The following is a 13694-nucleotide window of genomic DNA, read 5'->3' as shown; positions in this document are numbered from 1 at the left end:
GACCATGAAGACCAAATACAACTTCAAATTCAAAGAACTAACGTTTGGTATTAACTCAGTGAGCTCCATTGCAACCACGAAAGACAATTTTTTATAGTAAAAGAAACTTGAAATATTTAAACACTTCCAAATTTCGCACAACGGGGGGGTAATATTGGTCAGTGCCAAAATTTAGTTATCAGTATTTTAACTGCACACAAATGTGAGCATTCAGATGATATTGTCAAATAGAACTCAGGACCACACTACAATCTGCCAGGGATATTTCTTGGCGGCTGGTTTGGTCAGCAGCCGTACAGAGAAGATTCTGTGACTTCATAGAAAAGCGGCGAAAATTGGCTAAGGAGTCACCTGCTTCATACTAACATTGTATTAATATACACTGCTCTAAAGTACATGCAGCCATTCAAAGGAGGCATGAAGAGAGCACACGTTTGGCTCATTCAAAAGATTGCTTAGTTAGAATCATACTGACAGCACTTTTATAGTAAACTTTGCTCAAATAAGCTTTACAATTAAGAAAAAAGGGAATGGCCATGCGACCCACTAGCTCATTTCCCGCAACAGAACCTATGATGTCATATCAGACAGCTCTGCGATTGGCGGAGGGTGGCAAAAGCAAACGCAAATTAGGCAGAGCTTATAATCTTGCCGATGAGCTATGTGCGCCTAAATTTAGGGCACATTCTTTTTAAAGCCGTAAGAATGACGGGACAAACTGTGGAAGTTATGAAAGCACACGTAAATATAGAAGTACCGATGCATACTGCTGTTGGTACTGCGTGCGTGCTTGGCTTAGCTGCACAGGACTGTGGCGCTTTTAGGTTGTCTCAAATGACACTGGCCGATTGACGCAAGCAACGGTGTCTTACACGGCCATATCTGTCGAGCGAGCACTATGTTTCACGAGACGATTATTTTCTCCCTGAACAAAAACAAGCCCGGTGCAAATACGTTGAAAAACAAACCAAAGGCAGAAAATGGCTTGCCACGGTATGGTGTTTCCATCTAGGTTCCCTAACGGTAAACAAGGCTTCCCGATCCGCTGCAAAGCTAGGGTCCACCCTAGCAGAGTGGTCGGTTCCTGTGATGTCATTGCAGACCACGAAAACGCGCTATTTAGCGGCAAAATCAGAATTTTTACTTAAAAAATGGATTTCTCAATAATTAAAGCTTCGTTTTTATTTGGACAAGCGCTGGGGGCACTATAAAACACGAAATCTTTTGAATAACGCAAACTTGTATTTTGTCTTCATGACTCCTTAAAATTCTTTGCCTCTTTTTATTCTCAAACTGAGCAGGACACAGATGACAGTTTCTTTCTTTCGTATTTCTGTCCCCAATAAAATGGGAATGCTTGTTACAGGGACAAAGCAGATTTTTGACCAACTAAACTTTCATTTTGTCTTCATGGCCACTTCAAAGCTTATGAGTGGGCAATCATTATAAAAATTCTTACAGGAATGAACATATTTGCCCTTCCATTAATCCCGGAGGAGTGAAGGGAGCAACTAACATTTCGTTAGTTATGTGCCAGAATGCACAGCCTGTGATTACTGTCATTGTGACACACAACTCTTTTTGGCTGTGCTTCGAGCTCTCATAAATTACCTTTTCTCGAGGCAGACATGTGGCCTTTAGATCAGTTACATCCATGGAGGTAGTTCTTCCGCTGTTGGTCAAAATTTTTTCCTGTATGACATGCGAGTGTGAGTTATGCACACCTTTTTACTTCATAGGGATATTGCATAGCATACATCTGAACATCTGTAAATTTAAATCTAAACTGCACTCAATATGTTCTCAGGTATGGCCGTCAGGTTCATCACAAAATGCCAGAAAAGCTAGATACATCTGAAAAACTAGCTCCACATTTTGCGAGCTGTTAATAATATTGCTCAATTAAAACAAATATTTGAGCTTAATAACGTTTTGGTACCCAAAATGGAATACATGCATTTGGGCACATGTGTTAGACACTAAAGGATTCAATCACTATATTTTTCTTGCATTTTAGACTATATAGCAAGGTTATATGCTCGCTGTGATAGACAGTAGGTTTTGCTCTAGCAATGTTTGTCACTTGCCTATTCTGTCAATTTACATGCATGTGTAGACTCAATAATAGTTCAGTGCTGAATCAGATCAGCATTTTTCGAAGTTGTGCAGGAATAGACAAGGAGATTTATTATAACTATTTTAGCGAGAAAGAAGGGATAAGCTAGTGATCTGTCAAAATATGTAATCTGCACATGAAAAACTGGTGCAGTAACAGCGGATTCAAACCTACACCTTGTGACTGCTGTAAAAATTTGACACTACGAAATTCATCGGAGGATTGCACAAGTGCAAGGTGCAGAGGCACAAAGTTTTGTGCGAAACACTGGCATCCACAGTAACTCTGCAATTCTATTACTTTTCAAGGATCAGTTTTCAGATTAGTTGGCAGTTTAAACTGCAAACTTACAGGAGTGCCTCTTCACATGCCAAGAAGCTTTGCTGTGCAAGTTATGGAGTTTATCAAGATGGGTTTTCCTGTGAAAAAAACAAACATTTCAGTATTTTTTCAGTGGCAGGTATTTATCACAGCGTCTTGGTTAAATCATTAGAACGAAAAAGGGAGAAACATTTTCCTATGGATTTTTGTTTGTGCTTCTGCAATTTATCATTTCCTCCATTTTCTTAGTTGTAGTTTTTTTTTCCAATTTTCAATCAACATAAAGCCACTGTATGGCTCAGATGCCCAAATTCACGATAACTTTCTACTTGCTAGTTAAAAATCTATCACCAATTGTGTGTCAGTATCTATTTTTTAATATGCACCGAACATATGGTCGGTAAGAAGGCAGCTCTACCCTTCATGCTGATAGGATGGCTGGCCTTTGTGTGTTTAGTTTATAGCCTTCTTTGAAAAATTTACCTCGTAGTGCCTGCAAAAAGGCTTGTTACACCAAAAATTACCATTGCAGTTCAAGCGATGTCATTGAAAATGTTGATTGGTAGTCTTGCTTGAGATCTTAAACTTTGAGCACGCGAAAAAAGTGATCAATGTTCGCAAAATTTTTGGTTGTAATCTGATAGTAACATCGCAAGCATAAATAAGTTTAGCATGTTTGGAGCTACCGATTCGTGTGTGAATAATAAATTTTGCGTGAGTGGCATTGCTACCCTGCTAGACGTTTTAGATGGCGCGTGCACTCGTAGAGATGTGTGAAAAGAAAAACAGGGCACCGATTGGGCAACTTACGTGAACACAGAGACCAGCAGTTTGCTAGTTAAAAGACGGTGCTGGAATACCTGCCATTATGTCAGTGCGCCAAACGATAAGTTTGCCCAAAAGGCCGATGCAGTCATGTTGAAGGCTCTGTTTAGGAGCAGCTCGGAGGAATAGGAGCCTCGAAGCTGACTTAATGGGGGAACCATTTGCAGCTGCAAGTCTTTGCTTCACCATAACAGCAAATCATCCTTACAGCAAGCAGTAAGCCACGCATTGCGCTAGGTGCTGGTACTGTTCCTAGGGATTGCTCATTATACATGGGCTGCTGTCTAGAACAGCTTTAAAACCCCTCCTTAACTGAGGCGAAAAGTGTCTCAGATTTACATCTTATATTTTCACAATTAACAACAGCTGGTTATTTTTAATTTTTGCAGTTGTTCCATTTCCATATTGTCTATTTCTTCAGTTTTTCAACTTTTGATTTTGCTTCAAAATATCAGGTGGTGCTGAAATAGCAGTTAAAAGTGCAAATGACCAAATTTATCATGAAAACAATATACGCCATTGAGACGGTCCCCAAGAAATTGCAGAAAATAGAGAAAACAGTATTTTTTGTAGTGTTTATGTGTAGTTGTGAAAATTTTTGACAATGGATTCCAAAAAGTGGGTTTGCTCAAGTGAAGAATTTTATTCGTTTTGAGCTAAATATAAAGATAGCTGTTAGAATTATGCACAAAGTAGTGTCATGAAAATTGTCTGTCTTAGCACCTTTACATTTTTGCTGACGTACTCAAAGTTCCAAGACAAACAATCAAAATTCAGTTCAGGTCCTGATTAGGTGTTTGTGAAGTTTTTAAGAAATACTTTTGTTAGAATTTTTAAACCAAATAGTTTCGGTTTAGGTTAGGCACAACACCCTTTCGAAAAGCGTTGGTGCATTTATCACTCTGACATCGCAGAATCCACCTAATATCTCTTGGATCACGACTCCTGCGTGTACGATTGTATCAAAATGCACAGGGCATCTGTCTAAGGTCTTGTAGATGTCCCACTTGTGCCCCTATGACATCCTGTTCTAAAATTTTTATGCCCTATTCCACGTCCAAAAATTGCACACTTGTCACATGTGTTTCACAACGTTACACATAATGCATATATGCACTATGGCTCTCCACAGTTATATCTACGCAGAAATAATTTGAAGTCATGTTAGCGCATATGATAGCCACTGCTATGCTATCCAAAGCCAGCTTATGGATGACAGTGTATGCAGATATATTTAGGAGCATATTTCACTTCAACCTACATGAACATTCATTCTGTTTGCTGCTTTCCATTGGTTTTAGAGTTGCAGTATTATATGATTTTTGTTGACAATATATAAGTAGCCGCTCATCTATGTAGCAAGCCGATTAAGATGTATCATGGGAAATGGGAATGAGGTAAAAAGTTTTATGGCTTTATCTTGTATAGCACCAGTTTTTTGTGTTAAAAAAGATTATTGGCTAGGGTAGGGGGCTAGTAGCAAAATGTATATGTCCCAGCGAACACATTTAGGAAAGATAGAGCAGTTATATCACGTACATTAAGAGTGTGTTGGCTTGCAAATACTTGAGTTAATTTCGTGTGAGCTTAAACAGAAGTTTGTGCAAAGTGTTGGTGTAAGTTTCGTATCTAATTTGCACGGTCACTACAAAGATAAATAAGTCTACGAGTGGATGTCTTCTGAACATCTGCAGCGGTGTAATTTTTGAACATCCGATGTTGAATGTCATTTTTGCTTCCACAGATGTAGACCCAGAAATAGATATGAAGTCCCATCTTGATATTAAGCTGCTATTTGAAAGCCCCTCAGATGTCCCTTGCTTCTAAGGCAAAAATACCGGGATTGCCATCTCGCTCAGATGATGTGTTGATTGGGAATAAGTGAATTGTGTAATATGGGCTCTACAATTCCCACTCTAAACAAGCCAAGGTCACATTGTATGTATTAACACTACAGAATATTTTATGCAAACGAGACGGAGCATTAAAATTAGAAATTTGGAATTGAGTGGCAAAGCTACTATAGTTATTCAGGGAGATGTCAACTTTTTCATGCTATTTTTAAGCATAATCTAAAAAATCGTTTGAAAGTAATAACGTTTTCATTGAACTACTAACAAAAACCACAAATGAAGCATTTTCCATAAAAATATTGTTGCAGAATAATTTTAGCAGCTTTACTGATAACTCACTAAGTAGAGTGATCTGGTGGGGCTTGCATAAATTCATGCACAGCTGAGCATGGTCTCAGCTGTCAAATTACACAGTACAGTACAATGTCAAGTGTGCATAGCTGCCGTTATAATCAGCAGGCTAGCTTGGCCTAAGTTTTGTCCTGTTTTCATGTTTTCAGATAGTTCACTTGAGTGTCAAATTTTTTCTTAAAGGAGTTATTTTGGAAATTTCAGTAATTTTAAATGTTTTCGGTTACACCGCAGCGTCCCTAATTATGACTGCTCAGCTAGATCTACCCCGCAAATTTTTTTAATGATATAGTCAAAAAACCATATATAACAATGGTGGAAGGGGTATATATCACCCTGAATGACTGTATAATTGCCTTAATGCTGAGGAAATTAACCTTTGTTATCCAGTACGTGTTCCAATTTGTGTGAAACACCCTGTGAAGTTATTGTACAATAATACTAGCACGCATGAGTACTTGGGATTGTATGTTTTCATATCATTTATTACCGAGTAAGCCATTTGATCTCAAAATTGTCATTAAGAGCACACATACATGAGACATCGACGATTCGGATTTTTCTGGTTTATATGGCCGTTAGTGCATTGTACTGGGCATCTGACGCACATCATTACTGACACGTTGAAATAGTGTAGTTTTTATTGCTGCTGATGTTTTGTATGGTCAAGCATGCATTAAAAGCACTGGCTTATGAACAAGTTTTGTGCCCTCTACTGGCTGATAGAAAGCAAATTTCAGTATTTTCGCGAGTGGTCGTCCTCCTACATGGAGCGTGAAACATGACTGCATCGGGTTAGATCTACAGCCCAGTCTGGCTGTGCAGCTGTTTTCCTCCTTTTCTCTTTTGCGGGCGCTGTGTGCGCAATTTCGGCGTCGCCCAGTAGTTTTTGGCGTCGCCCCCCCGTGCGGCCAGCAGCAGCGGGGACTCATGCCCCTCTTGGTGGGGCCAGTGTGTGCAGAGCGCCTGTTGACACCTGTCGCCCTTCTCTCCTCCCCCGTTAGTCAAGCAGGCAGGCTTGGAAGTGGAGTTCTAATTTCCGGGAGAAAATAGAGTAACTATGGTTCTCTTGTTCTGCCTCTTGCTTCATCCTCGTCTTGTGCTGCTACAGGCTGCATGTAGCGCCGCTCACCCTTCGGCCCGTTCCTTGGTTTCCCTTCTCCTCTGTTCTGGGATGCGGTTTGTTCGTTTGCCCCCCTTTTGCGGTGCCTGGAGTACGACACCAAAGTCTCCCCGCGCACTGTTGGCGCGCCCCCAGTGGAGACACACCCCTTTCAACTTTGTCGCCATTCGTCGTGCCGTGGAGCTTCAAGCAATTGAAAGCTCCCAGCACAATGTGTAGCTTTGCAGACTTGTTTCTGTATTTCAAGCTTCTTCATTGATCGTGTATATTGTGTAAATGCTCGGAGTTTGCTTTGCGTGAGAACAAAATCTTAACAAAGTCCTGAAAGATTGGCTCTCTTATTAGCGTTTGGTATTAGCCCTTGAGGCAGGTAAGTCGTAAATTTTGCTAGCTCCTTGTATTCTGCATTGGTGAAGTATTGAGCTAGGAGGTCTTGATGGAAATCGCTTTAGCAAAACACTTCTATTAGGTCTGATTCGTGTTGCTGCATCAAGGCCAATTTTTAGGTGAGATTAACTCAGCCGCCATAGCTTTTGTCCTAACTATGCAAGTGGCCAGTGCTGCGAAGCAGCAGCTCAATAGAATGAACTGTAATGTAATATTCTCACTTTGGTTGTTAAGTGCACTTGCAGCGAAATAATTCACTGAGTGTTTGGTATACCAGGCTATGGCCATTTTAGCCATTAGCACTCACCTCTTAGACTGGTTATTTGAGCTGGATTTTCAGCTTGCGCAAATGCATGTCGACAGCACACCATAATGTCTTGCAGTTAGGTACAGTTGATCAATGTTATAATTTATGACAAAGTACTTCTTCGACAAATTTCTCAGTGGAGACACTGTTAGCAAACGTGGGCAATAAAATGACGAATGGCGTCTTACTAGGGAGGGTGATGGTCACACTTGTCACCTTACTGCAAACAAGACCTCTGCAGAACAGCAGTGGGCCCCTCGAATGTTCTCGCATGCTCGTTTTGCCCAACTATGATGCAATCTTTCGCATGAGCCGGAGCTTTCTTGGCATGGTCTTTTTTGAGAAATGACCCTGAGAGCAGCGAGATTCTGCTCCCTGTTTGGACGTCGGTTTCCAAAATTCATAGAACTCGAACGTACTCCCTCAAGCGGCTACCGGTGTTTCTGTTCTGCATATTGGTTCCGTTCTGATTTTGTTTCGTTTTTGTCTCGTGTCAACGTTGCATTGGACTCTTTTCAGAATTATTGGTCTTTCGCCCGTTTTTTGCATTGAAAGGTTTTTCCGGAAAGTGTTTCTATGACAATTTTTGGTATGTCTGAAAACACTTAGGCAGTGTCTTTTGTTCCCCAGAAATGTAAAGTTCGGGTAAGAGTTTTTTTAAGACAATTTTTTTGATTCAGTATGACGAAGTGTAATCAAGACTTTAGCTGTTTTTCAAGCAGCATCGTTTTTTGGTTGTTTGTTGAGCTTTGTATTAATTTATGCTTGAGTGTTTGTTTTTGATGTCAAACTGTTTATTTTTCCTGCTTACCCGTGCTTTGTTGTAATCGGCCGTGGGTTGAGTGGAACGAGTCCTTGAGTTTCTTACTCCTTTATTTTGCTCTCCCCAACAACAATGCAGCCTGTGGAGAGGGTACTCCACTCTGGGATGGTCGGATAAGGTTGGTGTCAGCAGAATGCAGCCAAAACTTAAAATCCAGCTCACTGGTCGGCAGCTGAAGCTCTGGGAACCTCCTTATCTTAGCTTTGCACCTTTGGAGCAAATTAAAAAAATGGTATCGTTATTATGTGCTTAAGTGCGCCAAGAATTTCTTCATCGAGCACATTGCTGTTTGCATTCTCTTTAGCCATGTACATAGTACATGGAGTAATATATATAATGCATTATGTGTTTTTATGCTATATCGTTTACTCCTGCATTGGATTTTTGCTTTTTATTTTTCTAAATGTAATTAAAATAGTGCCAAGGGGTCGTTTTCTGTGCTATAATTCTAGTTTATGTGTTCGCAGCTTTAGATTAACCTATTTTAGGAAGTCAACGAGCATTAAAAACTTTCTTGTGGGCAGGCATTCGATTGCCACTGTAAGCTAGCACTGAAGTCATATTTATTGGGAACGTTTCTATTTTGGTTTACCTGCGTGTGTGGGGTGCAGGTGCTCAGTCGGGGTTTGTTAATTTCTTATTCTGTACTTCAAAGTGTGATAAAATTAGCAATGAGTTTGCAAATGATGTATCCATTTCTATACTTTCAATAACATATCTAAGATATCCACTGGACGTCCTTTTAGGACGTGGAGATGTCGATGTAACATCCATGCTCATGGCTTTTGCCGGATGTTCAGTACAAAGCAGCCAACTTGGGTGTGGTCTCGTCTTTTGAAGCAAATCTTAGCACTCTCATTTTAGTGTAACGATCATGAGCGTCAGCTCCTGTTCGTTGAAGTTTCTGCAGTTGGTTTCCTTGAGCTCGATCCGCAGAGTGCCGAATAATCTCCGGACTGAAGGGGAGGCTACTGGGCCAGATGTCTGCTCTTGATTGGTGCTTTTGCTTATATATATATATATATATATATATATATATATATATATATATATATATATACAGCAGCGGAATACAGTAAAAAACTATATACATCTATATACACACAATATCCGCGATGCGACTCCGATAGTTTCGCCAATATACATAACACCCTTGTGTGTTTCCACACCCATTCAGAGGAATTTGCAGGCATTTAAGAGTGTTCGCACATCTTCGGCATTTCAAATATATCTAAGTAACCGGCAGCGCCCGCGTTCATTTAGTTAGGAACGCTCGTTGGTTTGGTTTTTACGATAGTAAGCGAAAAAAGGCATTTTTTTCCTCGTGAAAATCGATTTTGTAGAATTCAAATTTGGCGCCCTTAGAAGACCGCCTCATAGTCTCTACAATGGCAGAAAGAGGGCGCCAGGAGTCCGCTAGAAGTAGGAGTTCCTGTATAAACATCCCCCTCGCGAGGGGCACGATCAAATGCAGAGCATTTCCGGGGGCGCACGACGTTAAGTAGTTTGCGTTACGTTAATGTTGTTGCACTTGTGGCAACTGCTGACGAGAGAGCTCTCGTCAGCAGTAATTTGAATGAGTCAACGATATAAGGCGCGTTAGTAGCGTCCCATTCTGTGTCGGCTTTGTGGCGCAGTGGGTAGAGCACCATGTACATTGCGTTCCGCCCGCAGGGTCGAGGGATCGAAACCTGGCGCCGGATAGTATTTTCTTTTTTATATAGTAGGGACAACGACGGTGCGGACTACGGACGTCAACGCGGGTGACATCGTGAGTTACTGAGATGCTCTGCATTTAAAAAAGTCCCTTAATGCAAGGAAGGCCTTCGTTTGGTTGCGTACATTGTCCTATGGACCCAACAGTTTCGGCAAAGATAGGGGTTTTCGAGATAGCAGGCTAAGCTTGTCACTTAATTTTTCCCGCTAGGTCGCATAGAGAGGGCTCTCAAGGAGGACATGATGCACATTTTCAGTTTGGTGTCCACAAGCCCAGCAGGTGTCATCAGCGAATCGAATACGCTAAAGGAATTTCTTGGTGTAGGCCACGTCAAGACGAAGGCGATTTAATAACGTGTCGAGCGAACGACCGAGATGACACGCACAAGGGTATGCAAGGTACGGGTCCTCTTGGTATAACAGCGATGAACGATATTTATCGGTCAACCAGGTTTCCAAAGTAATGTGTGTCCTTAGTTTTTTCAAATAATTTTTCACATCACCTCTGGTAAAAGGCACGGCGCTACACGTGGAATTTGAATGAGCGGTTGCTGCTGCTGCGTCAGCTCGTGAATTTTCACGCATTCCAATGTGCCCGGGAATCCACTCAAATGTTATTTTCTGAGTTTTTCCTATTTCAGTTGCCATCGCATCACAGATGTGTCTCGCCAAAAGTTTGTGATGACTGTAAGCCGCAATTGTATTTAGGGCTTGAAGAGGCGCTTTTGAATCTGTGAGAAGTGCCCATTTAGTCGGTGAAGTCATGGTAGCGATAAATTTGACTGCAAGGTATACTGCGTAAAGCTCTGCAGCCGTCGACGATGTGGTGTGCGAGAGCTTGACCACTTTCTCGATGTGAAGGCTCGGTATTGTGAAAGCTGATGACTACGAGGAGGTTGTTGACGATTCATCGGTGTATATATGCACATAATAAGCATAACGTTCATGCATGTAATTGAGCGTCATCTGCCGTGCTGCCACTGTAGATATAGATTGTTTTTGGGCATCCCGGGGGTATCAGCATTTCTGTCAATGCTGGGAACAGTCTATGGAGGCAACCCAGTGCTGTGTTGCCATTGAGACACAGGGGGCAGGGGCATGACATCACCAAAGATGGCCTCATGAACCTTTGACGCTGAACGCTGCTGAAGGCGGGAACCTAAAGTGTGGTAGTCATGCTGCGTAGTCAGGCGCCGGTAATGGCGGCGCAGGTCCTGCACGCGCAAAGCATTTACAGGTGGCTACAATGAACAGTGCGTTTATTTGAGCCAGTCTATGCAATGTAAGCAAAAACTAAAGTTTGACAAATTCACTTCGATGCTTCTTTAAGTTTTGAGGTGCCAAGCTTTGAGTTTTGAGGTGCCAAGTGTCAGCGTGTTCTCGTGTGTCTCTACTGCTATCTGTGGTGTGGGTTCGTTGATCATAAGTTCTATTTCCAGAAAATGAAAAATTTACTCTTTTCAAGAGAAGCTCGCAGTTGTAAATGCTGTCACTGCGCAGTACAGCATTCCAGTTAGCACCATATCAACAATTTTGATTGCGGAAAAGAACATCAAGTTAACGAAACGGCACCCTTTCAGCGTTAGCTTGGTTCTGGAAATGTGCTTGGAACCAAAAAGTGTTGAAAGGCAAAAGCGATACTTAAATTATGTCTGTGAATACGGGAGTAAGTGACCTTGCTTCTTTGAAGCGCGTTGAGTGCCTAAGCTTGTGGGAAGGCAGCAGGCGCGAGTCGCTGTTTTTTTTACGATTGGACGAAGAAAAGATGGAATTGAAGGAGTGTCGTTGTTTGGTTGGAAGAACAAGTACACAGAGAAGCACTGGCAACTCGAAAACCTACCATATTTGCAGCTTCGCTAGTTTCCATCTTCACAGAGTGGAAGGGCCTTGAATTTTTTTTCTTTTTATGCTCTTGTAAGGAGAATTATCATGGCTTGTATATGTCGCCACAGATGAAAAACGCAAGCAAACATGCCATTTATACCACGAACCAATGCCTACCGTCACAATTTATTTTCACCCAGGGGACACACGAAAAATCCCGGGCCATCTCCACTAACCTGAAATTGGGAAGAAGGGCGAAGCATGCAGTGTCCACTGCTGTGTCCCACAGCCGAATCGTCGCTAATGGGAAGTGAAAGACAAAAGAGTTGCTAATGGGAAATCAGAGACAGAAGACCAGTTTGTTTGAATATATATAGAGGTACACTTATATAAATCAGCAATCGCGTAGCTAATCCCAGTCAATATGCATGATGTATTTCTTGGCCTCTTTTTCCTCGTCCTAATGCTCCCGGTGTTGATGAGGCTCCTCTGCCTCCAAGTCATAGATCGTGCCGAGTTCAGGAAGAGGTATAAAGCTTTGTTAGAAAAGTCTTGTGCCTTTGAAGCACGAAGCGTTCTAGCACGAGTCGTTGGAAAACGAGTGTCCCGGTGTGTTCTTTTAGTACGTGTTACGTTTTACCGTGAGGCGTTGGAAAACGAGTGTCCCGGTGTTTTTGTACCGTGACTACACTAGACGACGACAGGAGATACCGACAGCTTGAGACCCTAAGGTGTTTTGCCCCTAAAAATATCCACGTAGCGAATTATCACTACCTATACCTTGTTAGATTTTCAGTAGAAGTATTTGCTCTGGTCCCATACCAACAGATATCACATGCCCAGGATTGTGATGTCTTTTTTTTTATTTTGAAGTAACAACCTTACGATGTACGGAATGAGACGTTGTGCTTAGAGAATCGTCACACGTGGGAAAACCACAGGCACGGTAGGGCCACTTGGAGGCATCATCGCGATACCAGTTACTGACACAGATAACGTTAAAATTAGCACATCAGTTGCAGACACCCAAGGAAGCAAGCAAGCAGTTACTGTGCTCGTAATTACAATATAGAACACAGGATTCTACTAACAAACCCCCAACAAAATAAGCAACTTTGTTGCGTTATAAGAAGTGAGGTTTCCCACTTGTCTTATTTGTTACTACGTGGTCGAGGCAGAAAAGAGTACGCGCTACTTGTAAACAATCGGACAAAGAGCAAGCGATTACACTTCTAAGAATGGAAATGTGTGCTCAAGCCCAAAAAAACTTTATACAATAATCCTTGAAGACTATGAGCCTCGATGCGCACACTGGCATAGGCCTATATCATACGATTTGTGCTAGTCAAGGCAATATAGAAATACGTAGGATGAAAGACAATATGATTGTGCTGTGGGAGAAAATGCTGCCCGGTATAAGCCTAAAGGCTCAGCACAAGCTCACTGAAAAGAAAAGAACGGCAGCAAGATCAAAGGGACTTCTGCATTAGGGATTCAATTACGAAGTTTATCTGGAAGACGGAATTTTTTCACCATCATCTCTTGGTGTACGTCGGGTCAGTTGAAAATGTTCCACACAACTTTTTGTGGTGTGGAATGTTCACGGTTGTGCGACAGACTGGAAATGAACCGACACAATTCATATGACCACAAAACAGTAACCACCAGAAAAAGTACGGTATAACACTGATTTGCGCTACTTAGTGCATTGTGAAATGTTCCACGAACGCAGCAAACTGGCAAAAAGCAGGACAGTTACACGGACTGCGAAATGGGTAGCGTCTAATGAACTGCTCTACAGTGGTTGCTTTTTTATTGTTCCATAACATTTCTGGTTTATTGTAGTTTCGTCGCCCTAGTGTGAACGCTTTGATGGATCAACTGGGTCATATCGTAGCATAATTGTAGCCATGCGTACAGCCGACTTTGAATTCTTAGGTATTGCACAGCACTAACGCAACAAGGAAATGAAGCATTTACACGCATGTGGTTGGGCTTTTTTCCAGAGATTTAGTTTTTTTCGTCTTTTGTACACATACCACTCCGGG

At 41.7% G+C, this 13694-nt stretch overlaps 1 protein-coding gene across 22 annotated transcripts in view; it reads left to right on the top strand.

The window, feature by feature from the left end:
• Positions 1 to 13694, top strand: part of LOC144168811 (coiled-coil domain-containing protein CG32809) — a 119106-nt gene that overhangs the window by 88842 nt on the left and 16570 nt on the right. For 19 of the 22 annotated variants that reach the window (XM_077697789.1, XM_077697792.1, XM_077697800.1 and 16 more), the window contains 2 exons: positions 6471 to 6520; positions 8185 to 8224. The exons of 2 other annotated variants lie outside the window; for them this stretch is intronic. In XM_077697789.1, coding sequence (XP_077553915.1) covers positions 6471 to 6520; positions 8185 to 8224 — 90 coding nt within the window. The remainder of the gene's footprint in view (positions 1 to 6470; positions 6521 to 8184; positions 8225 to 13694) is intronic. One more of the 22 variants, XM_077697781.1, reaches the window with a different exon arrangement.

The sequence above is a fragment of the Haemaphysalis longicornis genome, unplaced genomic scaffold (assembly GCF_048455015.1).
Source record: "Haemaphysalis longicornis isolate Haplotype H1 unplaced genomic scaffold, Haemaphysalis longicornis Haplotype H1 scaffold_2, whole genome shotgun sequence".
NCBI lineage: Eukaryota > Metazoa > Arthropoda > Arachnida > Ixodida > Ixodidae > Haemaphysalis > Haemaphysalis longicornis.
Note: the sequence above shows the minus strand (reverse complement) of the source record. Positions and strands in the feature narration are given on the sequence as shown.